Genomic DNA, 25,839 nt, shown 5'->3' with positions numbered 1-25,839 from the left:
TGCACAACGCCCAGGCTGGGGGTGAGCAGGGCAGAGGCGCTGTCAGCAATGGTGGAGTGACCGCTGAGGACAGGCAGCTGAATGCACGGGCCCGAGCCTGGAACCACCTGGACTGGGCTCTCTACGTTCACTTCAACCACAGTCTGTGGGCACGGATAAATCAATACGGCCAGAGCCGGCTGGAGAGTGCTGTGGCAGAGCTCCGGGCTCGCCGAGAGGCCCTGGCTAAACATTGTCTAGAGGGGGGTGAGGCTTTAGACCCCAAATATATCACTGACCGACGGTTCCGCCCTTTCCAGTTTGGGTCAGGTAAGGTTTTGGGCTACGTACTTCGGAGTGGACTGAGCCTCGCAGACCAGGAGGAGTGTGAGCGTCTGGCTACCCCTGAGCTACAGTACAAGGACAAGCTAGATGCCAAGCAGTTTCCCCCAACAGTCTCTCTGCCCCTTAAGACTTCAAGGATACTCTCCCCCTAGGCATCAGACCACTAAGTCTTAGGCTGAAGAGCAGCGAAGCTACGTGGGCACACACGACTGAGTATGGGGCGGCCAGATGCCACTTCTGCTTCCCTCTGAAAGCATGTTTGTGCCCTAGAGGTTGAATGAAACTTTGCACAGATGTGGGCACCAAGTCTTCCAGCCCGTGCCAAGGCATTCCAGGCATTCAGCTCCTTGCAGTACCGCCCCCCCCCCGTCGCCCATTTCCCCCCTTCCCCTTTCCAACCCCCCTGGGAGGTCCCTATAGCACTCTCAAAGATTCCCCCGGAGGAGCAAATCATGGAGTAGGCAAGACAAAATTTGGAACGTGTGGGTTGGAATAATGCGTCCATTTCTCTATGAATTATTTGGTTCTGGACTATGCTCATTTCACTGTGAAATGTTTGTTGAATGAATAAATAATTTGAACCTTTGACTTGCTTTATGTAGGGCGGAAAGGGGAGAGAATGGAGCATCTTCCTGGGAGAAGCGGAGTTGGAGGGGGTTCTTTTAATATTTCTTCTCTAAGAAATCTGTCCTGTCCTGTAGTTTCTCCTAAACCCTTCTTACTGCAGCCTAACCCCAGCCGGACCCCGCCCCTCTCCCCAGCGGTCCGGTCACCCACAAATTCCGGGGCCTCAGAGGCCACGCCCCTTCCTTTCCGCTTCCGGTTTCTCTCCAGTCAATCGGCCCTGCAGCCCGGTTCCGGCCCTGCGGGGTCTCGGTTCCGGGTTCGTTGTCCCGGTTCCCGGTCCCGGCTGGTCTCCCGGGCCGGCCCGGCCGCGCGCAGCACCGGTCGGGTGTCGGGACTCCGGGGCCCCGCCCCAGCGGCCCCCTCGCCCCCCGCCCGCGCCGTCCTCGCCGCCCCATGGAGTCCCAGTGTGACTATTCCATGTATTTCCCGGCGGTGCCGCTGCCGCCGCGCGCGGAGCTGGCGGGGGACCCGGGCCGGTACCGGGCGCTGCCCCGGCGCAACCATCTCTACCTGGGGGAGACTGTCCGCTTCCTGCTGGTGCTGCGCTGCCGGGGAGGAGCGGGGTCCGGCGCCGGGGGCGGCTCGGGCTTGGGGTCCCGAGGGGCCTGGGCAGAATTATCAACGGCCCTGGCTGCCTTGGCCTCTGTCAGCGCCGGAGGCGGGGCGCCCGGGGGCGGTGGCTCCGCAGACCAGGATCCCGAACCCCCAGGGGGCGGGGATCCTGGCGGTGGGGCGTTGTTTCGAGGCTGCAGCCCCCTCCTCACCCACGGCCCGGGCCCTGCTACCTCAGGGGGAGCGACCACGGTGAGGAGCTTGGGGTGACACGGCACAGGGCGGAGGGGCGGTTTGCTGGGCTCCAGAGACCGGAGGGGATGGACGCTGGGGGGCCTGAAGGAGGCAGATGACGGAGTAGAGCAGAGGCCAAGAACCGAGAACATCACATCTTAAAGGGACCGCCGCAGGCTGCCTCTTTGACTCTCCCGCCCTCTTACCCCTTTCACAAACCCCAGCTGCCTGTGGAGGAACCAATTGTGTCCACAGATGAGGTCATCTTCCCACTCACCGTTTCACTGGATAGACTGCCCCCAGGGACACCTAAGGCCAAGGTAAGATTGGCAAGGGGTGGGGCTGCTGTCCTAATTCAGACTCCCTTTCTAAGGCTGGGCTGGCTGGCTCTCCTCTTGACCGAGGTCCTGTGCCCCTTGTGCTCAGATTGTAGTGACTGTGTGGAAACGGGAGGTTGAGGCACCAGAGGTCAGAGATCAAGGCTACTTGCGCTTGCTGCAGACCCGATCTCCTGGGGAGACCTTCCGGGGGGAGCAGAGTGCTTTCAAGGCCCAAGGTGGGGAGAATGTGGAGAATAAATGCTAGAGTCTGGAATTTGGGGGCCAGAGTGGAGGGGTGATACTGGCAAGTGCCTGATCCGGGGAGCAGAGGAAGATTAGAACTGTGGGTTGGAGGTGAGGTCTCTGTCCAGCTCATCAGTTCTTGCCTGGGCCCTCTCCTGCAGTGAGCACCCTGCTGACTCTGCTGCCCCCTCCGGTTCTGAAATGCCGCCAGTTCACTGTGGCTGGAAAACACTTGACCGTGCTCAAGGGTGAGCAGATCTGTGGCTCAGGTCTTGGGTAGCAGCAAGGGCATTGACTGGGTGGCAGTTACTGTGGGCACACTGGTGGGGATCAGTCAATTTTGGAGGGGTAAAGTCGGGGCTTGAGGGGTCCAGGTACTCTTAGCTGAGCTGAGGTGGTTACCTCCAACAGTGCTGAACAGCTCCTCCCAGGAGGAAATTTCCATCTGGGATATCCGTATTCTCCCAAACTTCAACGCTAGTTATCTACCTGTCATGCCCGACGGCTCTGTGCTGCTGGTGGACAATGTCTGGTGAGGTTCTGAGGAGGGGGCAGGGCTGCGAAGTGGGGATGGGGGGTAGGGCCAAGAGCTCTGGCATGAAAAGACCAAGCTCTGTCCCTCTTTCTGCTGAACTAGTCACCAGTCTGGGGAAGTTTCCATGGGCTCCTTCTGCCGGCTCCCTGGTACCTCTGGCTGCTTCCCCTGCCAGCTTAGTGCCCTGGAGGAACACAACTTCCTATTTCAGCTGAGAGGGGGTGAGCAACCCCCTCAAGGGGCCAAGGAGGTGAGTTAAAGAGGCTGGTATGCTCAAGGAGCAAGGTTAAGAAAAAACAGTGGGAGGGAAAGGCCAGGGGATGACAAAAGATGGAAGGGGACCTCAGATGCACGTGATGTTTCCTTTTGTCTCTCCCACAGGGCCTAGAAGTTCCCCTGATTGCTGTGGTTCAGTGGTCTACCCCAAAGCTGCCCTTCACCCAGAGCATCTACACCCACTACCGGTGAGTTTGTGGGACTCCCCGCTGGGCACCGTCCTGTTCACCTGTTTGGCAACACATGCCTCGCTTCCCTCTCTCACTGCTTCTAGCCTGCCCAGCATCCGCCTGGACCGCCCATGCTTTGTGATGACTGCCTCTTGTGAGTCCCCTGTTCGGACTTATGANNNCGGTCACCTACACACTGCTCAACAATCTCCAAGACTTCCTTGCTGTGAGGCTTGTGTGGACCCCGGAGCATGCACAGGCTGGTAGGTGGGCTGTCAGCCTCTGGGGCCTTGTCCCAAAAGAGGAGGGGAAAGGAAGTCATGGAGGTGGGTGGCTTGTGGCAGGCTACTTCAGCTCTGTACCTGGGTGGTCTCCATAGTGTCACTGATGGAAAGCTTAGAGAAGCAGTGGGACTGTGATTTTAAGGGCATTGACCCTGGATCTGGGCTCCCTGGTATGTTTGATTTCTACCTCTCCCATTCACTAGCTGTGTGACTTTAGGTAAGTCACTTAGTCTCTCTGAGGCTCACTCAGATCCCTCTTCTCTAAAAGGGGGGAAATAATATCTCATGGGGTTGTTATGGCGATTTATGGTTAACATAAGTGAAGTGGTCAGGATGAACCTCAGCACGCAGTTAAGTATTAGCTGTTGTTATTTATAAAGTTCAGCAAAAGATGATACATACGGAGTTTACTCCAGAGTGGCTCTGAGGAGCAAATGAGACTGTGCTCATGAAAGCCCTTTGCGAACGGAGGAGCACCGTACAGATGAGTTTACTGGTGACTGTTTCTGTCCCCCCCCACCCCACCCCCGGTCTCCCCCAGGAAAGCAGCTGTGTGAGGAGGAGCGCCGGGCCATGCAGGCAGCCCTGGACTCCATTGTCTGCCACACTCCCCTCAACAACCTAGGCTTTTCCCGGAAGGGCAGCGCTCTCACCTTCAGTGTGGCCTTCCAGGCTCTGAGGACGGGGCTCTTCGAGGTGGGCTGGGGAGGGACTGGACTGTGTGATGGGTTATGTAGAATGTCAGGGTGGGAGGAGTCAGAGGCACCAGCCACTATGGACAGAACACCACGGGTGGTACTACGCAGCGGGGGCCGAGGGAAGGTGGAACTTCGATGCCACACTGGCGGGGCAAGTGGGGAACTTGACTGGAAAGGCAGGCTGGGGCCTGGAGGCTGAGCTGGAGTGCTGACTTGTGTCCCCCTGCACCAGCTGAGCCAGCACATGAAACTGAAGCTGCAGTTCACCGCCAGTGTGTCCCACCCTCCGCCTGAGGCCCGGCCCCTCTCTCGAAAGAGCAGCCCCAGCAGCCCTGCTGTCCGGGACCTGGTGGAGAGACACCAGGCTAGCCTGGGCCGCTCTCAGTCCTTCTCTCACCAACAGCCCTCCCGCAGCCACCTCATGAGGTATGGAAGGTGGGAGGGGTGCCGCTGGCCTCGGTGGAGGCCGGAGTTGGAGCGGGAGCAGGAAAGGGTCCTGGGGTCTGACCGGAACCCACAGCCTCTGCCTTCCCCCAGGTCGGGCAGCGTGATGGAGCGCAGGGCCATCACGCCTCCTGTGGCCTCCCCTGTGGGCCGCCCCCTCTACCTGCCCCCGGACAAGGCTGTGCTTTCTCTGGACAAGATTGCCAAGCGTGAGTGCAAGGTCCTGGTGGTGGAGCCTGTCAAGTAGCACCGTGCGGACTCTCTGCCGTCTTACACTCCCAGAAACCGAAAGCCCCTGGAGGGGGTCCTCGCTCCAGACTGTGCCTCCCCTGGGATGCCTCCCACCGTGGATGAGGAGGCCCAGCAGGGCCGCCTGTCTGTGTCTGCTGATGAGGGACGAGGGAAGAAGCTGTGAAATGGGCGGGTATGGCTACAGCACTAAGCCAACAGTATTTCCCCGACTCCCTGGGGGGGCTGGCCCCACCCCGAGGCCAGGGCAGGGGCTCCAAGAGCTCCCTTGCCCCCCGCCCTGTACCCTGGTTCTAAGTTTACAAAGTGTATTCCTTGTTCCTCTTAAGTTGTCTCTCCTGCCTCTGACATTCCCTCCCTCCCTCCCACCCACCCGCAGGGCTGAGATTAGAGGGTGGTGATGGTAAAGGGACCCCGACAATGACCCTCCTGTCTCAGGGGAAAGGGGAGAAAGCCAGGTGGCCTCCTCCTGCCCCTCATGTTTACGTTTGCAGCCTGAAGCACTTTAAGTTGTGTGGGGTTTTCTTTTCTTTCTTTCTTCTTCTTTTTTTTTTTGATCTGTCTGTTCCTGTAACTTATTCTCCAACTACTGCTTCCAACTGAAGTAAGACTATTAAATGCCTGTTCAGGAGGGAGAAGAATGACTTTCGTTTGTGTGTTGGCGGCAGGAGCAGAGACCCCAGGGGCTCAGAGTGGTTCCCTTCAACATGCACACCAAGTAGCTCCCCACAGCTCCCTTCCTACCATATTAGCCTCTGATTGCCAGTTTTATATGCCCAGGTGCCTTGCCCCACCCCTCTGGGCCCACATACATGACTGTGACTGTCTCCCTAGAAGACAGAAGACAGACTTGGGGTATATCCCCCCACCCCCTGTCACGCCCTCTCATACACACATCCCTGGGCCTGGGAACATCAGATTCATGTTTATTAGGAGGGAGGGAGGGAGGGAAGAGGGAGATCACCTTGCCCTCACTCTCCTTGACACAGTGCAAAGTCCCCAAGCCTCTGCCCTTCCAGGTAGGGGTGGGGAGGTGGGCGAGCAGAAAGTCTTAGTTCTAGCAGCAAGCCAAGAAAGAGGTGGAGGAGGTTTGCGTCTTCCTCATCACAGAGGCCCATGGACCCAATCCACCTCTGCCCCTTGCCCTCTGGCAGGCTCAGACGTCAACAGGCTCCCGGCCTCGGTTCTGCCTCTTCACCACAAATACCCTCTGTCCTGACACAGTCACCAGCAGCGTGTGTTCTCCAAAGACCACTGGAGAGGAGACACACCTTCCCCCGCCCAGGAGGGGGAAGGGAGTACAGAGTTAGTGGGGGTACTCTAGGGTCACACAAACTGGTGGGATCAAAAGCCAAAGGCATTCGATAGTTCAAGGCTCAGAGATTTGAAGGTAAAGAGGGCTCCACTATGTCTCCTTCCTTCTCTTGCTTTCTCATAGTTCTGATGCAGGGGTGAATCCTAAAGGGACCAGGGACTCCAGGGGGAGATGGTGGGAGGTTGGCAGGAGACAGGTGTTTTGTTTTGTTTTGTTTTCCCTGAGAAGAGAAGCCTCTGGGGGCAACCCCCACCCCCTCCCACCACCACCACCAGGGGGGCAGGGGCTGAGGCTCACCCGACAGGCGCTTGAAGGGTATGTTCGTGCTGTGGTGCAGCCGGAAGCCACAGGCCGTGCTGACCAGCTCAGAGATGGCACTGGCTGCCTGCTCGTCATTCTCTAGATCCCCAGATGACTGCATGCAGAGGGAGGAGGAAGGATGGCAGAAATTAGGGAACAGAATTGGGAAAGAATTCTAGGAAGTCACTTTGGCTCTAGCATTTGTAACCTCTCCCTCTCAACTTTCCAATACCCCTAAGGTCACCTCCATTTTTGGAAAAACAAGACTGAAACTCTATGATATTGTTGCCCCTCTTGATACCATCTTGTTTTTCATCCTTACAATATGGGGCTTCCCCCAGTGAGCAGTGACCCTTGTTCGTTTCTTTACTGACCATTGTTTCCTAATTGCTGAAACTTGATTTCTCCCCCACTCCCCACTTATTGATAAAACCATTCTCAAACATCTGTGCCCACCCACCACTGACAGGTTCAAGGCCCCCTCTTTTCCTCAGTCTACCTACTTTTTGCCCTGTCTACAGAATCCGAAACATAAACGAATATCCTCTTTATCCTTGAGCCCCTCCCTACTACCTAGCCCTTGGGTAATGATGTGACTGTGGCCTGGCTTCCTCTTTTCTGGTGACTGTCTCAATTTCCTCTCCCCACCTCGTCAACATGGACCTCCCACCTAGGTCATATTCAGTGCCCTTTGCTCTCTTGGACATTCTGTACCTCTGTTTTCTCATCTGTAAATTGGGACAAGTCCTATCCATGGGCTCATTGTGAAGATTACACAGATATTGGTGAGGTGCTCAAAACAGCTCCTGGCAATATATACTAACTGCTGTCTAAAGTCAAGTCATCAAAATTCTCCTTAACTCACCCCCTCCCCAATCCACTTCCTTTCTTAATTTCCTGTTTGTTAAGGCACCATCATTCTAGGCTTGGGTTCAAAGTCTTACTAGATGGAGAAGTGTCTCCTCTATTACCTATCTCTAGTCATTACCAAGATATATTGATTCTTCCTTTAAAATTTCTTCTCTCCTTACTCCGTCTCACTGCCACCAGACCTGTCTCATACCTAGATTTTCGCAGCAGCCCCCACCTTCTGAATCCCACCCCTTCTGGCCTATCTTCACATCTAATAGAATAATCTTGCTCAGCTATTTCCTTAGCTCACATTTCTTTCTTTTTTTTTTTTTTTTTAAGATTTTATTTATTTATTTGACAGAGACAGCCAGCGAGAGAGGGAACACAAGCAGGGGGAGTGGGAGAGGAGAAGGCTCCTAGTGGAGGAGCCTGATGTGGGGCTCGATCCCAGAATGCCGGGATCACGCCCTGAGCCAAAGGCAGACGCTTAACGACTGCGCCACCCAGGCGCCCCCTTAGCTCACATTTCTGTTTGAAACCCTTCAAAGCTCCTCTTACCCTCAAGATTAACCCAAATGTGTCATCCCAGCCTTGAAAGTCCTCCACAGTGAGATCTTTCCTGACCACATCCGTTTCCAAACCTTTCCAAATCTTTTCAACACAAACCCACCACTCCAACCCTGAATAATTTCCTTTTCTGCCTGTTCACAACCATCCATCCTTTAAGCCCAGCTGAATTCTTAGCTCCTCCAAGAGTCTCCTTGTCATAATGTAAGTTACAACACAAGGGTCGAATCCTTCATTTTCTGGTCTCCTTCACTAGTCTTTACCACTTGCATTGCTTTCAACTTTATCCTTAAGCCTTGTCTCTCCAGCTCCATTAAAAACTTCTAGAGAGCTTAACACTATATTGTACTATGAAACAAAATACAAAGCCTCTTAAATAAATGCCAAATAAAGACATATTCGAGAAAACCTGGATAATGTCAGTTATCAACAAACCTGTAACTAGTTGTCTGACATTGTTAAAGTCATTAAACCTCTTTTACCTCAAAAAATTACCAGACTAGGGGCGCCTGGGTGGCACAGCGGTTAAGCGCCTGCCTTCGGCTCAGGGCGTGATCCCAGCGTTATGGGATCGAGCCCCACATCAGGCTCCTCCCCTATAAGCCTGCTTCTTCCTCTCCCACTCCCCCTGCTTGTGTTCCCTCTCTCGCTGGCTGTCTCTATCTCTGTCGAATAAATAAATAAATAAATAAATAAATAAATAAATAAATAAATAAATAAAATTACCAGACTATGATTCCAGAGATTTATTTGGTTACTGAAAGCTTACTATCTGCCAAGCATGATAGCTAAGACCTAGTTAGAATAGAGATAACTTAGGCTAAACCTTAGGCGATGTTAAAAGGGATCACGGGGCTATGTGTCCTTGGTGGACCCCCTCCCTTGCCCAGAACGCACCGCCAGCACTGCGCCTTCACTCAGCACCAGGTAGCCCAGCTGGTCTGGGATTCGCTCCAGCCCCTGGGTCAGTGCAGAAGTCTAGTGGGTAAAGATGCAATTAGTGAAAAGCATGCCAGGATGTCTCTAGATGCCCTTCACTTGCAAACCCAAGTCTCTCTTGACAAGGCCTCCCCAAACGTTCTCTTTCCCCAGCTAGCCCTTCCATACCCTCTTTCCTCTACAAAGCCCTCAACACTGATCTTGCTGAGCTTCCCATCTTCCTCACCCTCTGACCCTGGGCTCCGCTGGCCTCCGCAGCTCCACTGTTCCCTTCCCCCACTCCACCCCATCTCCAATTCCCCGGGTGGCCCGCCCCACCCCCGCAGACTACTCCCCAGCGCCCATACACCCTCGCACAGATCCCTCTTCAGCCCTCTACGTCGCCTTCCCTCCCATCTCCATTCTTTCTGCTTCCCAGGGTGGTTAGGAGGTAAGGGCGGAGTACAGGCCCTAGTGCGGGGAACCAAAAAGATTGGGAAACAAGGATGCAGAACCCCTAGCGCGTACTCCCGCGCATGCGTCCTCACTCACCATCGCAGCTTTAGGTGCTGGGGGCGCTCCCTATCAGATAGGTAGCTTCCGGCTCCAGTCCCCGGTCACGTGCTTCCACAAGGCGGTCCCCTCCAGACTTGCGCCCCTGGACTTTAGCCCCGCCCCCAAAGTGCGGATTGGAACATGAGTATATCATCAGCCTCAATCTGCCAGTGCGGAGCGCCGCTTCCCGAAGACGCAAGCGGATTGGTGGCAGGCCCTCCGTCACAGCCCTCTCTCCGCCCCTCAGCCCCAGAGCTCGCGGGGAGGGGGCGTGTCGGCGTAGGGAGGGGCCTGGAGGGGCGGGGCTCGAGGGAGGAGGCCTTGCTGAGGGTGTGCGCCTGCGCGCTGAGGGTCGACATTCAGCTTGGGCGAAACTGCTCACCGGTGTGACTATGGGTGAGAACTTAGTGAAATGACATAAAAGCACGTGAAGAGCTAGTCAGATGCTACTCTTATCCCTATTCCAGGACACTTTCCCTTTAAGACAGGGATTTGTTCCCAAAGCGGCTTTTCCTCCCGGGATTCTGTGAGGAACGATGTGACTGTGAGTCTAGTCCCCCGCCTCCTCCCCTAGGCAGCCGCCAAGTGAATATTCCCTGCCAGGAAAAATTAGAAACAGTACTCTGAAGTCATTGTTTTAATACCCGAGTGTCACCTCGAAAACTTTTGTTTTAAATAGTTTACAGACCCGCAATACCAATGTGACCGAGAAAGTGTTGGTGAGGTAAAATGAAGGGTGATTCTAGAAATAATTAGTCCTTGTTGGTGAAGGTGTGGCGAACTTGGCGTCCGCGTGCAGTGCTGATGGGGCTGTGAAGTGGTGCAGCTGCTGTGGAAAACCCATCAGCGGTTCCTGGAAAAGTTCAGCTAGAGTTACTCAGTGAGCAGCTCCACTCCTGGATGGACTCCTGAGAGATCTGGAAACATGTCCACGCAAAACACTTGCACACAAATGTTCACTGCAGCGTTAGTCATAATAGCCCAACGCTGGAAACCACCCAAATATCCATAAACTCAGCAACAGGTAAATAAAACGTGGTATATCCACACAACGGACTCTCCTCTAGCTGTAAAAAGGAATGAAGTATTGATAAGTCCTACGACATGGATAAACCTTGAAAACATGACGCTAAGTGAAAGCCATCAGATACCCAAGGCCGCACAGAGTATGAGTCTATTTAGGTGAGATGTCTAGACTAGCCAAATCCATAGAAACGAAGCAGATCAGTGGTTGCCAGGGGCGAGGGGAGGGCGAAATGGGGAGTAACTGCTAGTTGGTGATGAAAATGTTCTGGGATGATAGAGTGATGACAGTTACACAGGCTGTGAATGTAGCAAAACCACTCAACTGAACACTTTAAAACGGTGAATGTTACTATATGTGAATTATATCTCAATAAAATAAAACTAAGTACTGTTGCTTGAGGAGAAAGTTCATTAGAGAAGATGGATGTCTTTTTTTTAATGAAGTATGTTTATTTGTTTATTTATTTATTTTATTTTTAGAGTGAGAGTGCGCACACCTGAATGGGGGAGGAGGGGCAGAGGGAGAGAGAGAATCCCAAGCAGGCTCCACACTCAGCACAGAGCCCAACACGGGGCTCAATCCCACTACCCGGAGATAACGACCTAAGCCAAAATCAACAGTCAGACGCCTAACCAACTGAACCACCCAGACGCCCCAAAATAAGGTACGTTTATAACATAAGATTTAAATTGGGAGGAGGATGTAGAGACAAAGTTATGTGGAGATGCTTAATTTGCAAAGGCTCTCCTTGGCCTTAAATTTTTTTTTAAAGATTTTATTTATTTATTTGACAGAGATAGAGACAGCCAGCGAGAGAGGGAACACAAGCAGGGGGAGTGGGAGAGGAGAAGCAGGCTCATAGTGGAGGAGCCTGACATGGGGCTCGATCCCATAACGCCGGGATCATGCCCTGAGCCGAAGGCAGGCGCTTAACTGCTGTGCCACCCAGGCGCCCCTCCTTGGCCTTAAATATTGATGACACTTCATAGCATCATTTTTTTTTAAAGATTTTATTTATTTATTTGACAGAGATAGAGACAGCCAGCGAGAGAGGGAACACAAGCAGGGGGAGTGGGAGAGGAAGAGCAGGTTCCCAGCAGAGGAGTCTGATGTGGGGCTCGATCCCATAACGCTGGGATCACGCCCTGAGCCGAAGGCAGGCGCTTAACCGCTGTGCTACCCAGGTGCCCCCATAGCATCATTTTAACTTACTCTTCAGAGCATTTTTATCCATACATTTACCTATCCCTCTCATTAACCACGCTGTAATTGTATCCCCATTTTGCAGATAAGGGGGTGCAAATTTAAGAGAGGTTGAGCCCTGCTCACAGGCACACTAGCTGGCAAGTGGCAGAGCCAGATTCCAGTCTAATTTTGCTGGCACTGAGTCTTATGCTTTTCCCATTGCTCCATCAGCCAACTACAGTTATTATTACTTTTTAAAGCTACATTTAATTTTACCTCAGAAATTCCTTGTTTTTACTTTGACACAGAGGAGCCCTTCACAGGACAATGCTCATCAGCCATCATCAGAATTGTTTCATTTTCACAAATCATACTACTCATGTAGAGGGCAAAGTTTCTCATTCAACCAGTGTTTATTGAGCACCTTCTGTGTACCAGACACTCTTCTTGGAATAGGAGATATTATCTAATCTATCTACCTATCTACCTCAAAACGATAAAGATCAAGGGAATGCTTTTTAAAAATTGGAATAATGGTTATTTCTGGGATTGAGAGGGGGATGGGATAGAAAGAGATACAAACGGTTTCAAAGTATTGATAATTGCTATAGTCTGAATGCTTGTGTGCCCCCACCCCCAAATTCATATATTGACCCTGATCCCTACTTTGATGATATTTGGAGGTTGGGACTTTGGGAAGTGCCTGGAAACTACACACTCCTTTATTTTCTCCCAACCTGATCCCTTCCAACATACACACTTTGTCCCACCAGGATCGACGGGGCTCATATCTCTAGTGTAGAACTTCCTGCACTTCACTGCTACTCTTTGTCCACCTAGCTCACTTACAAGCTGAGCAGTACAGAGGTTAGGGCTGAGATGTTTTTAACATTTTATTCCCAAAGATAATGACTATCACCCCACAGTCTTCAAAAAGTGCTGGCTGAATGGATGTGTCAGGGTTAAGAGCCAGGAAAGGCAGAGTGGGGGTTGGGAAGTCTGTTGATAGGTTATATATAATTTAGACTGTTGTTTGACCAAACCACTGGGTCCCCTAGCCTAGCCAAGTTGACACATAAAGTCAACAATCACAGCCGCAAAACCCAAAGAGGGTGGGTGCCCCTTTGCTGTGATGGTCTCTGTGGCAGCATTCATACCTGGGCCTGCAGTTGTGGGTAATCCTTTCCCACTGGTTTTCCCCTGCCTCCACCCTCAGTTATTATGGGATAACTGAGCAAAGGGGAAAGAATGTGCTTTGTAAGTACATATCTTGGGGGAAGCACTGGTGAGCCAGAAGGGGAGGAGGCATTTGAGTGTCTGGGGCCTGGCAGCCTGTGAGTGCTGGGAGCCCATATAATGTTGGAGAGTCCACTTCCTTGGTTCTCTGTGGCCAAGAGGTGACAAAGCTCATCTAACATATGCAGGCTCTCTCAAAGCTCAGGCCACTTCATTTCTCAAACTTAAGAGTATGTGAAAAACGAAAGAGAAGCAAAAACAGGGTTCCAAAATTGTGGCATGATTTAACATATGAATGCTTTTAACACAGAGATATTACAAAGCTTTATGATTTTGACAGTCCTGCAATAATTGCCATGTTTATAAAGTTAATCCGTGAGGCAGAATACTGTAATGAGACACCAGTTAAGTCGTAATCTGAAAAGTCTCCTTCCTTTCTTGTGGGCATGTCTCTGGCTGAATATATAACCAACCGCCTTTAGAGGGAATGTTCAAAACCTACCTTGAGGCTTTCGTGAATGTGAAGCCCAGGCAAAAAGTCCCTCTCCGCCTGGGCTAGGCTCCAGATACAGCTTTAACATGCCTGAATTTCTAGTTATTTTTATGACCTTAAGGAGGGGTCCCAGACAGAATTAATAATGTGGCCATGAGTCACATCCTCAGCCCTGGCCTCATATTTTTTTCCATTTATAGATTCACACTCAACTGAAGTTATAATTCCTTCTAGGATTTAAGTTTTTCCTGTAGGGCTGAAAAGGATTCATTCATTCATTATTGAGAGCTACGATTCTATGCCAGCCACTGTTCTAGAGGCTGTGGGTAGAACAAAGATCTGTACCCTCATGGAGCTTATACTCTAGTGGATGGAAACAGAAAACAAGCAATACATATAGGAGGAAAATTAAGTAGTGTGTTAGAAGATGATAAGTGGTATGGGGAAAAAATCATCAAGGTAAATGGGGGCCAGAGTGTGGGGTAAGAGGGGACATGCTACAGTATTAAATAGGGTGGTCATGGTAAGTCTCTCTGAGGAGACGTTGGGAAGACTCAGGCAAAGACTGGGAGGAGGTGAGAGAGTCAACCTGGAGGAAACCTGGGAGAGAGTATCCGTGGCAGAGGTAACTATCACAAAGTCTCAGTGTGTGTGTGTGTGTGTGTGTGTGTGTGTGTGTGTGTGTGTGTATGAATGTGCATGACTGATATACTTGAGAATCAGCAAAAAAAGCCAGTGTGGTTGAAACTGAATGATCAAGGGGAGAGTAGTAGGAGAAAAGTTCAGGGAGGTAATGGAGGCCAGATGATGTACAGCTGTGTAGGAATTTGGTTTTTCCTCTGAGTTAGTTGTTGTCAACCTTTTTCCCCCCAAGTATTATGCTCCCTAGGAGGCTCTTTAGACTTTATTTTCTAATTGCTACCTTCTCATAAAATTTTAATACCATAGATAAACTTATATTTTTCTATGTACTGTGGCCTTCAGAGGACCACAAACCACTGTAATATCCAAGATTTTTTTTTTACCCCCTGGCCCCTAAGAAACAAATTTCATCCCCTTGGAGATGATATTGCTCCTGTTAAGAATGCATACTGAGTGAAATAGGGAGTCACCAGGGAGTTTAAACAGAGGTATAACATGATCTCACTATTAAAAGGATCATTCTGGCTGTTATGTTGAGAAAAGACTGTAGGAAGGTAAGTGTGGAAGCAAGAAGACCAATTAGGTAAGAGATTACGGTGACGTAGACCAGGGTGGTAGCCGTGGAGGTATTGAGAGGTAGTCAGATTGTAAATACATTTTGAAGGTAAAACCAATAGGATTTTCTGATGCATTGAACGTAGGATGTGAGAAAAAAACAAAGCAATAATGATTTTTTGACCTGAGCCACTGGAAGGATGGCATTATCATCAACTTAGATGGGAAAAGCTAAGGATAGAGTAGTTTATTTAGAGGGCAGTTGGTGGTGGTGGAAATACAATTCATTTTCCCCACATCTATCTGCTGTGTATGCAAGTGGAGATTTTGAGTAGATATATATGAATCTGGAATTCAGGAAAGAGTTACGTGCTAGAAATATAAATTTGGGAGCTGTTGGTAGATAGATAGTCCTTAAAGCCACGAGACTGGATGAGCTCAGCAAGGGAGTGAGTGTAAATAGAGAAGAGAATCAGGGTCTGATCCTTGGGCCATGTCAACATCAAGAGGGTGTGAGAAGAGGAGGAATCAGCAAAGAAGTCTGAGAAGGAACAATCAGTGAGGTCAAAGGAAACCAGGAAAGTGAGGTGTCCTGGGAAACAAGTGAAGAGCGTGTATCAGGGAGGAGGGAGTAACTAGCTGGTGTGGACACTGCTGATAGGTGCTGAGAACCTTCACTCTGTGATTGATTGTTGGATTATGTGCTATAAAGGTCATTGATAACTTCAAGAAGGGCAGTTTCAGTGCAATGGTTAAAACAAAGTCTGATTCTAACAAGATTAAGAGAGAATGGGAATGGGGAAATCAATGACATTGAGTAGAGTCATCTACTTTTAAGTTTTACTGCAAAGGGATCAAAGAAATGGGGCAGTAGCTGGTAGAAGGGCCGGCTACGTCAGTGATCAGAACAAACCTCGGTCATCAGTGGGGTCAAGGGAGGGAAAATAAAAGCATAGCTGTGTGCCGATAGGAACAACTCAGAAAAGAGGGGGGGATATGGTGATGTAAGAGAGAGCAAGAAGAATTTCTGGAGCAATAGCCTTGTGAAGGTGAGGAAGGATGGGGTCTAGTGAAGGATTATCTTTAGATACAAATATAGATGGTTCATCCCTGGCAACTCATGGGCAGGCTGATTATATGGACACAGATTCTGATAGCTAGATAGAAGATGGGGGTGGGGGAGTCTGTGAAATTTTTTCAGAAATGAGAACCACAGCCACTGCCTGAGAGAGAAGAGGAGATGACATATTTGGAGTTTGAGGACAGAGGCCCAGGTGTAAAATGGTCAGCCCAGCATGAGTGACTGAAGAGGGTGGATGACAGTGTCATCGATGGAGAGCAGGCTCACAGAAGTGACAAGTGTATAGTGTTGAAAGGTCCATCTATACGGATTTTCAAATTGCTGAGTGTTAGGAAAGGTAAGAAATTGGAGAGAGAGACAGTGAGCTAGGAGCTGACATTGTTTAGAAATGAGGGGGAAGGACATGTTGCTGGCAGATAGCAGGAACAACTTGCGATGGGATTGGAAAGGTCCTGAACACTTATTAGCTTGAGTCCCATTCCTGGTTGAGGAAGTGGAGCTGGGAGTGCAGCAGGTTAGGGTGGACAAATGTGGCCTCAGAGGAGTGGCACACTGAGCCAGAAAGCCAAGGCCCAGGGGCAGCCAGTCAGCAACAAGTGACAAAGCTGACTGGGAGCTAGAGTAAGGAGGGGCTCTTTTGCTTTTATTAGAGGCTGAGTGTGTACTGGTTGGGGCAGGCATTTGTATTTAAAGGATCCTGATAGTAAGTTGGAGATGTGTAGATTCCCAGAGCTGCTAGTGCACAAGATCCCATAGGGCCTGATTGCTAGGAGTCCTGTTGGCATCACTGTGAACTTGTTAAAAAACATTTTCTTGGTTTATGGAGTAATGGCCCTGTGTTACTTGTATTTGAAAATACTAACTCATCCTCGTCCTCTATTCAGCCCCTGAAACCTCAGTTCAGGGCTGTTATTAGAATTTAGCCCTTGCCTTGCAAACCAAGATAATGTTCATAAACTGGGGCCATATTTTCTCAAAATTTGGCAAAACAAAATCAAATAAAATTCAGGACCACAAATCCAATATCATCTTTTTTCCAGCTAGCCTTCCCTCTCCTTCATCCCCACCTCCCTTTCCATAAAACCACCCACAAGAGGTAAGGCAGCCAAATTTGGTGACCCTTTGCTCTCCTTAAATAAATGACAGTGTAGCCATTGCAAAAAGAAGAAAGACCTGGGCAAGTCTTGTCAGATATTTGGAAGAGAGTAAGGGTGGGAGACCAGGAAGGGGCTAAGATGGGGATGGTATGGTAGTGTGAACCCAGAGGGATATATGCTGGAGCATGGGGGTCTAACCAAGTTCCAGATCAACTCAGAGACAGGGAGGGGGGTGTTAGGCCCTTCAAGAAGATCTTTCCTTGGTTGGACATGGAAGAGTCTTTTCTGATTTTGGCTTTTCCCTCATAAAGTCCTCCCAAGAGTGCCTGGGTGGCTCAGTTGGTTAAGCATGTGCCTTCAGCTCAGGTCATGATCCCAGAGTCCTGGGATCGAGTCCCGGCTCCCTGCTTAGCTGGGGGTCTGCTTCTCCCTCTGCTACCCCCCACTCTTGCCCACAGTGCGTGCATACTCTGTCTCTGTCTCTCTCTTTCTCAAAAAAAAAAAAAAAAAGAAAAAGAAAAGAAAGAAAGTCAGTCCTCCCAAGTTGACTACATTGTAATGTAAAGATATGACTTAGTTTTATTTCATGATTCTTAACCTTTTCGTCACCAATGACTTTGTTAAGGGACGGAATGTTTGTGTCTCCCCACCCCCATTCATATGTTGAAATCCTAACCCCAAATGTGATGGTAGTAGGTGGGGCCTTTGGGAGGTAATTTGGTCATGAGAGTGGAGCCCTTGAATGCGATTAGTGCCCTGATAAGAAGAGACTGGAAAGAGCTTCCTTCTGGTCTCTGTTTTCCATCACATGAGGATAAAACTAAAGTCAGCAGTTTCAACTCAAAAGAGGTCTTTCACCAGAACCTGACCATGCTGGCCTCTGATCTGGGGCTTCAAGCTCCAGAACTAAGTTTCTGTTGTCTATGAGCCACCCAGTCTGTGGGAGTTTGTTGCAGTGGCCACAACCGAGACGCCCTTTTTAGTCTCTTTTTATAACATTGCATTTATGATGTAACCTTCTCCCTGTTTTTGTTTCAAATTTATTAAAATTTTCCTTTCTACTTCCAATATCCACTGGATATTGGATACCTTCAACATGCATTTCTACTAAATATTTTAAATACTTCAGATAGTCCACAGACCCCACGGTGGGAACCCAACCGCCTCACTTCCTGTACTGCCTGAGTCAGTTCCTGTGTATTGTGCCTGTCCTGTCCATCTTACCATCGCCTTTCATCAGGGCTGACTTCATGGGTGCTCAAACTGTACAGTCACAGAGAGACCCATGCTAAGAAGAGCCTGTGCTGGGTTTAATGCTCTGCGGTCCCCATTTTGAAATTCGTAATAATCTTTGAACAAGGGGCCCAATGTTTTCATTTTGCACTGGGCCCCCAATTGTAATTGGTCCTGCCAGTCACGACTGGGGGAGGTCCTGGGGCTGGTGGGAGGGCATGGCCCTGAGTTACCCTGGCAAGCTGCTCAGGACCCTGGCTTGAGGGAAGGAGACTTCACTTTCTCACTGTCCATACCTCAGACCACTTTGTTTATTTGCATTAAAACAATAGAAGCATGGACATGGATTTCCTCCTGCCTCTTTGGTTGGAAAACCCCCTCCCTCAAATCCTGTGCCTGTTGCTCTCATTTTTGTTTCCTTGTGCTTTATTTCATTTCCCCCCAAGCAAGTGTGTTACAGTTAAGCAAATGACCAAGAGCCTCGGTGGGGATCCCTGCTCACCACCTCCCACACCACCCTTTGCCCCTACCATGTGGGCACCAATGCACTTTCACAGAATTCCTATTGCTGTCATTGACCTTTCTGGCTCCAAATGCACCGAGAGCTGAGAGTGGTAAAGGGCAGAAGGGAAAGGAGATTGAAGGAGAAGGAATGGAGGAGAGGGAAGGGAAAAAAAGAAGGAAGAGAGAAGCAAAGGGCAAGTAAGTGAGGGGTTAGGAAGTTCTTGGCATGAGACCTTCCTAATTCTCTCTGCACAGCTGGTACCTGCTAACCCCTCCCCACCTAGGTGGGGAGATCGCTCAACGATCTTGCCAGCCCACTCCTGAGACCACACAAAAACAAAACCAGGAACCCCTGAGCTGGGTTACTAAGTCCGAACTCTCTAGTCAGGTTTAAAAACATCCCTGATGTGGCTGTAACCTTCCATTCTAACTGCATCTTCTGCCTCTGCCTTTATGGGATTACCCATGTTTCTTTCTGTGCATGTGGCCCTTCTATCTGGGATGTTCTTCCCTCCCTCCTCTGCCTATCTGTGAACAGTTTCATCCTTCAAGGCCCTCTTCAAACCACCACTTCCTCTGTGAAGACTCCCTGTGCCCAGATTTTGTTGCAGGGTCCTCTCTGCTGTTCTAGTACTTAGACATTATACTGCAGCTACTGGTCTAAGAGCCAGGTTGCCCACGTTAGCTGTGAGCTCTTCAAAGAACCCTAGCAGTGTGCCTGACCCAACTGTTGATCAGTGTTTGCAGAATGAATAAATGAAAAGAAGTGAGGAGGGAGAAAATGGGAAGAAGAAGGAACAGAAAAGGAAGAAAATCTAACAGGTAGTCAAAAGAGGCAGGAGAGCAAAAGAAGAAATTAAAGGGAAAAAATTGCCTCTTTAAGAATTTATTAAGTGTATTTTATGTCTTCAGAACATTCGCCAGTTATATTTATCAACACAACTACTTTGTAACACAAATAAGGTAGGTATGTTTAATTTAGTTACAGAAGAAACAGGTTAAGCAAGTTATACAAGATGTATAGTAAGCAGCTGGATAGTAACAGTAAGTATGACCTGAATCCAGGATGGCGTTTGGGGGGGAGGGAAGTGTGGTGGTACGTTATCTATTTCTTTTCAGGGAAAAGGAGAAAAAAGATAAAGGAGAAGCCCCCCGCCCCCACAAAAAGAAGGAAGGAAGGAAGGAAGGAAAGAAAGAAAGAAAGAAAGAAAGAAAGAGAGAAAGAAAGAAAGAAAGAAAGAGAAAGAAGAAAAATATTTGAGAAGGGATGGGGTAGGTTTTATTTCTATGCTTTTCTCTTTAAGTCTGTAGTCACATTTAGCTCCTCAACCATGCAACACTAGAGGGTTTGATGTTTGTTTGTTTTGAAGAAATGAAGGCAATAGGAGGTGTAAGGGGGAAAGGAAACAAGTTGAGTTTGGGGGTTAAAGAAAATAGTGACATCTAATTCTCTTGTCATCTGGACCAGAGACAGCTTGGGATAGTATAGACCAGAACCCAAAAGTTTCAGAAATGGGAAGGGGATGATGCGAGCATAGATAGGTTTTGTGTAAGGTCTCTAGAGTATACTGTATCCCAAAGGCAAAGGGATGGAAGAGGTTTGTCGATGAAGACAGTTAACATTTTAAACTTATTTTATTTTTTTAAAGATTTTATTTTTAAGAATCTCTTCACCGAACATGGGACTCGAACTCACAACCCTGAGATCAGGGGTCCCACAGTCTATCAACTGAGCCAGCCAGGTGCTCCTTTAAACTTATTTTATTTTATTTTTATTTTTGTTTAATTTTAATTCAAATAATTAACATATAATGTATTACTGGTTTCAGAGGTACAGGTCTGTGATTCATCAGTCTTATATAATACCCAGTGCTCATTACATCACATGCCCTTCTTAATGTCCATCACCCAGTTACTCCATTTCTCCCCCCCTCCCCTCCAGCAACCCTCAGTTTGTTTCCTATGATTAAAAGTCTCTTATGGTTTGTCTCCCTCTCTGATTTCGTCTTGTTTTATTTTTTCCTCTCTTCCCCTATGGTCCTCTGTTTTGGTTCTTAAATTCCACATGTCGGTGAGATCATATGATAATTGTCTTTCTCTAATTGACTTATTTTGCTTAGCATAATACCCTCTAGTTCCATCCACGTAATTGTGTATGGCAAGATTTCATTTTTTGATGACTGCATAATATTCCATTGTATATATGGACCACATCTTTATTCATTCATCTGTCAATGGGCATCTGGGCTCTTTCCATAGTTTAGCTATTGTGGACATTGCTGCTATAAACTTTGGGGTGCAGGTGCCCCTTTGGATCACTATATTTGTACCTTTGGGGAAAATACCCAGTAGTGCAATTGCCGGGTCATAGAGTAGCTCTATTTTCAACGTTTTGGGGAACCTCCATACTGTTTTCCAGAGTGGCTGCACCAGCTTGCATTCCCACCGACAGTGTAGGAGGGTTCCCCTTTCTCCGCACCCTCACCAACATCTGTCAATTCGTGACATTTTAGCCATTCTGACTGGTGTGAGGTGGTATCTCATTGTGATTTTGATTTGTATTTCCCTGATGCTGAGGGATGTTGAGCATTTTTTCATGTGTCTGTTGGCCATTTGGATATCTTCTTTGGAGAAATATCTGTCATGTCTTCTGCCCATTTCTTGATTGGATTATTTGTTCTTTGGGTGTTGTGTTTGATAAGTTCTTTATAGATTTTGGATACTAGCCCTTTATCTGATAAGACATTTGCAAATATCTTCTCCCATTCTGTTTTGGGTTTTGTTGAGTATTTCCTTTGCTATGCAAAAGCTTTTTATCTTGATGAAGTTCCAGTCCTACAGGATTTAGGATTTTATTTTAAAAACCAAAAATACATAAGCATTATAGAAAAATTAGGAAATATACATATGCAAAAAGAAGAAAATAAAAGTTATCCACAGTCTATCATTCAGAGATACCTATTAGCATTTGGAGTATATTTTATCAGATATATATAAACACACATTGTACGTACTCTTTTTATCATTTTTTTGGCCTACCAATAATTCAACTGTGTACACACATATATTCAACTATTCATTTAAAATAGCTACCTTGGGGGGCGCCTGGGTGGCACAGTGGTTAAGCATCTGCCTTCGGCTCAGGGCGTGATCCCAGCGTTCTGGGATCGAGCCCCACATCAGGCTCCTCCGCTATGAGCCTGCTTCTTCCTCTCCCACTCCCCCTGCGTGTGTTCCCTCTTTCGCTGGCTGTCTCTATCTCTGTCAAATAAATAAATAAAATCTTTAAAAAAAAATAGCTACCTTGGGGAGCCTGGGTGGCTCAGTGGGTTGAGCGTCTGCCTTCGGCTTGAGTGATGATCCTGGGGTCCTGGAATCGAGTCCCACGTTGGGCTCCCTGCTCATTGGGGAGTCTGCTTCTCCCTCTGCCCCTGCTCTCTCTCTCTCTCACTCTCTCTCAAATAAATAAATAAATAAATAAATCTTTAAAAATAAAATAGCTACCTCATATTCAATCATATAATTTATGTAATTTAATAATTTCCTATTGTACATCTGGGTATTTAAATTGTTTTCAATTTTCACTTTTAAACAATATGCACTGAAAATTCTAGTGTGCATCCAGGATGATTTCCTTGGGATAACTTTCTAGAAGGAGCATTTTAAAGGATGGCAGTCCACAGTGTAGAGTAGTGGCTAAAGCACAGATTGAAAACACTTATTTGCTATGTAATTTAGTTACATCATTTAGTTTCTCTGTATCTCTGTACATCTGTAAAATGAGGGTGAGAGCACATTGCTCAGTAGGGCTGCTGTGAGGATTAAAAGAACTAATAACACACTTAGCCTAGTGTCTGAACATGATAAGAGCTCAATACATGTGAGCTATTATTATTGCCAGACAGTTCTTTCAAAAAGTTGTACAAATTACAGAGCACCCTATACTAGGATATACTCACTAGAATTAGAATTATTATCATTCTCAACCTTGACTGTATATTGGAATCATGTAGAGAACCTTAAACAATACTGATACCCTGGTCCCACTTCCAAAGATTCTGATTTCATTGGTCTGGGATGTGACCTTGGGCATTGGAATTTTTGAGGCTTTCCAGGTGATTCTGATGTACAGATATGTCAATTATCACTGCTTTATTTCCTCTTTGACAGAAAAAATATATATTGATGGTGCTAGCAGCTGGGGGGACGGGAAGTGAGGAGTAACTGCTTAATGGATGCCAAGTTTCCTTTTGGGGTGATGAAAGTTTTTGGAACTAGATAGATGTGGTAGTTACATAATGTTGTGAATGTACTAAATGCCACCAAATTGCTCACTTTAAAATGATTAATTTTGGGTTACGTGAATTTCACCCCAATAAAAAAATTAACAGAAGAATTATTATGTCTTTTATTTTAATTTCTTTATTCACAATTATGGTTGAGAATTTAATATGTTTAGTAACCATTAGGATGATTTTTCTTTCACTCTTTGTCTTAGGCCTGTCTATTGCCTACTTTTCTGCTAGGATATTCATTTTACTGTTTGCAGGAGCTCTTAGAATGTTAACCTTTGTCTGACACAGGTTTTAAATATTTTTCCAGTTTGCTTTTTGTCTTTTAATTTATTCATGTGTTTTTTTGATGTATATAAGTTGAATTTTTTTCTTGTAATTTAGCTGTCAAGTTTCTTATGAATTTGTCCCTTGGCGTTGCGCGCGCACACACACACACACACACACACACACACTAGAAAAAGAGCAAGCTAAACCTAAAGAGAGCAGAAGGAAGGAAATAATAAAGATTAGAGTGGAGATAACCAAAGTAGAGAATACAAAAATAATAGAGAAAATCCATTAAACGAAAAGTTGCTTCCTTGAAAAGATCAATGAATTTGACAAATCTTTAGCCAGACTATGAAAAAAAAAGAAAGAAGACTCAAATTAATAAAATGAAATTGCTACTGACCTTACTGGGGGAAAAAGATTATAAAAGAATATTCTGAAGAGTTGCATGCCAACAAATTAAATAATCTAGATGAAATGGACAAATACCTAAAAACACACAGTGTGCCAAAACTGACTTCAGAGAAAATTTTAAAAATCTGAGTAGACCTATAACAAGTTAGGAGATGGAATCAGTAATCAAAGACCCCCCCAAAAGGAAAAGTCCAGGACTGGATGGCTTTACTGATGTTATCCAGTGAAAAGTTCTATGAAATATTTGAAAAACCAATTCTTCTCAAACTCTTCCAAAAAACAAGAAAAGAAGGAACACTTCCTAATTGATTCTATCAGTCCAGTATTATCCTTATACCAAAGTCAGAAAAATACATTGCAAGGAAAGAAAACTACGGACCAATATTCTTTATGAACACAGATGCAAAAATCTTCAACAAAGTATTAGTGAACTAAATCCAGCAACATATTAAAAGCATTATACACCATGACAAAGGGGGATTTATCCCAGGTATGTGAAGACGGTTCAACTTACAAAAGTCAATCAATGTAATACATCACAATAATAGGAAGAAGGAAAAAAAAATCCCCACATGACCACTTCAATTGATGCAAAAAAGGAACTTGACAAAATCCAACATCCTTTCATGATAAAACAAGAAAAGAATGCCTGCTTTTACCACTTCCACTCAGCATTGTATTGGAAGTTCTAGGCGGAGCAACTAGGCAAGAAAAACAGAACACATCTAAATTGGAAATGAAGAAGTAAAACTATATTTATTTGCAGATGACGTGTGTGTGTGTGTGTGTGTGTATGTGTGTGTGTGGAGAGAGAGGGAGAGAGAGGAGGGAGGGAGAAAATTCCAAAGAATCCACAAAAGCACTACTAGCACTAATAAAACAATTCAGCAAAGTTGCAGGATACAAAACACACATAACCAGTTGTATTTATATTCATTGGCAATTAGCAATCTTAAAAGGACATTTAAACAGTTCCATTTACAATACATAAAAAGAAAAAAATACTTAGAAATAAAGTTAACCAAAGAAGTGTGAGATTTGTACACTGAAAACTACAAAAAAACGCTGAAAAATTTCAAGACGATTTAAATAAATGGAAAGTCATCCAAATTCATGGGTTAGAAGACTTAATGATTGTTAGGATGACAATACTATATCATACCACAAAGTGATCTAGGGATTGAATGTAATCCTTATTAAAATCCCAAAGGCCTTTTTGCAGAAATGGAAATCACTCCTAAAATTCATAAATCAAGAGAATTGAAAACATAGATCCACACAAAAACTTTCACACAAATGGTTGTAGCAATACTATTCACAATAGCCAAAAGGTGGAAACGACCCAAATGTCCATCAACTGATGAATGACAAACAAAAAGTAGTATATTCGTACGATGGAATATCATTCAGCCATTAAAAGTAATGAAGTACTGATTCATGCTAAAACATGGATGAGTTTGGAAATATTATGTGAAATGAAAGAAGCCAGAAACAAAAGGCACAATATGTATGTTTCTATTTATATGAAACGTCTGGAATAGGCAAATCCGTAGACAGAAAGTTCATGGTTGCCAGTGGGAAGGAGGGGAAAATGGGGAATGTGCTTCATGGATATGGGATTTTCTTTGGGATGATTAAAAGATCTGGAAGCAGATAGTGATGATGGTTGTACAATATTGTGAATATACTTAATGTCACTGAGTTGTGCAGTTTAAAATGCTAAAATAATAAATTCCATGTTATGTGTATTGTACTACAGTAGAAAGTCCTTTCCAATGCAAGAGTAAGTCTTTACTTTCAAAAAACAATAGATTTGTTTGTTTTGTATTCAAAATTTTTACTCTTTAATTAGAAAATTACACCCAAATTAACACAGTATCATTTATTCCTGGGATGCAAGCGTGGTTCAATATTCGCAAATCAATCAGCGTGATACATCATATCAACAAGAAAAGACTCAGGAACCATATGATCCTCTCAATCGATGCTGAAAAAGCATTTGACAAAATACAGCATCCTTTCCTGATTAAAACCCTTCAGAGTGTAGGAATAGAAGGTACATTTCTCAATCTCATAAAAGCCATCTATGAAAAGCCTACTGCAAATATTATTCTCAATGGGGAAAAGCTGGAAGCCTTTCCCTTAAGATCAGGAACACGACAAGGATGCCCACTCTCGCCACTATTATTCAACATAGTACTAGAAGTCCTTGCAACAGCAATCAGACGACAAAAAGGGATCAAAGGTATTCAAATTGGCAAAGAAGAAGTCAAAATGTCTCTCTTCGCAGATGACATGATACTCTATATGGAAAACCCAAAAGAAGCCACTCCCAAACTATTAGAAG

The 25,839-nt window shown here is 46.6% G+C and overlaps 3 protein-coding genes across 5 annotated transcripts in view; 2 read left to right on the top strand and 1 right to left on the bottom strand.

Annotated features, from left to right (window-relative positions):
• TRAPPC14 (trafficking protein particle complex subunit 14) overlaps positions 1-5,591 on the top strand; it is a 7,051-nt gene extending 1,460 nt beyond the window's left edge. The window contains 8 exon segments of the mRNA XM_040634840.1: positions 2,712-2,832; positions 2,938-3,085; positions 3,217-3,299; positions 3,386-3,457; positions 3,459-3,544; positions 4,107-4,261; positions 4,496-4,689; positions 4,801-5,591. Of these exon segments, the coding sequence (XP_040490774.1) occupies positions 2,712-2,832; positions 2,938-3,085; positions 3,217-3,299; positions 3,386-3,457; positions 3,459-3,544; positions 4,107-4,261; positions 4,496-4,689; positions 4,801-4,954 (1,013 nt within the window). The 3' untranslated portion in view covers positions 4,955-5,591.
• On the top strand, positions 1,158-2,548 carry LOC121103741 (trafficking protein particle complex subunit 14-like). Its single transcript, XM_040634841.1, has 3 exons — positions 1,158-1,755; positions 1,962-2,057; positions 2,462-2,548. Exons 1-3 carry the CDS (start codon positions 1,345-1,347, stop codon positions 2,462-2,464), a joined length of 510 nt encoding a protein of 169 aa, XP_040490775.1. The 5' UTR covers positions 1,158-1,344; the 3' UTR covers positions 2,465-2,548.
• Positions 5,592-5,862: 271 nt separating the features above from the next.
• LAMTOR4 (late endosomal/lysosomal adaptor, MAPK and MTOR activator 4) lies at positions 5,863-9,613 on the bottom strand. Of its 3 annotated transcripts, none has more exons than XM_008698409.2 (4): positions 9,461-9,613; positions 8,888-8,968; positions 6,569-6,686; positions 5,863-6,210 (listed from the first exon to the last, which is right to left on the bottom strand). In XM_008698409.2, exons 1-4 carry the CDS (start codon positions 9,461-9,463, stop codon positions 6,113-6,115), a joined length of 300 nt encoding a protein of 99 aa, XP_008696631.1. In that variant the 5' UTR covers positions 9,464-9,613; the 3' UTR covers positions 5,863-6,112. The 3 variants fall into 3 exon arrangements, with proteins under 3 accessions (XP_008696631.1, XP_040490777.1, XP_040490776.1); XM_040634843.1 differs by having other exon boundaries at positions 5,863-6,227; positions 9,437-9,473; XM_040634842.1 differs by having other exon boundaries at positions 9,437-9,473.
• Between the last annotated feature and the right edge of the window lie 16,226 nt (positions 9,614-25,839).

Source organism: Ursus maritimus, unplaced genomic scaffold (genome assembly GCF_017311325.1).
Source record: "Ursus maritimus isolate PB19 unplaced genomic scaffold, ASM1731132v1 scaffold_2, whole genome shotgun sequence".
NCBI lineage: Eukaryota > Metazoa > Chordata > Mammalia > Carnivora > Ursidae > Ursus > Ursus maritimus.
Note: the sequence above shows the minus strand (reverse complement) of the source record. Positions and strands in the feature narration are given on the sequence as shown.

Excerpts from the sequence above, each read along its gene's own strand:
- LOC121103741 (XM_040634841.1), top strand. The coding sequence starts at position 1,345 with ATGGAGTCCCAGTGTGACTATTCCATGTATTTCCCGGCGGTGCCGCTG. Across the intron at positions 1,756-1,961 it reads CCTCAGGGGGAGCGACCACG|CTGCCTGTGGAGGAACCAAT; the intron begins GTGAGGAGCTTG and ends CACAAACCCCAG.
- LAMTOR4 (XM_040634842.1), bottom strand. The coding sequence starts at position 9,463 with ATGGTGAGTGAGGACGCATGCGCGGGA. Across the intron at positions 8,969-9,436 it reads GTGAGGACGCATGCGCGGGA|ACTTCTGCACTGACCCAGGG; the intron begins GTACGCGCTAGG and ends TTTACCCACTAG. Across the intron at positions 6,211-6,568 it reads ACCCTTCAAGCGCCTGTCGG|TGGTCTTTGGAGAACACACG; the intron begins GTGAGCCTCAGC and ends TCTCCTCTCCAG.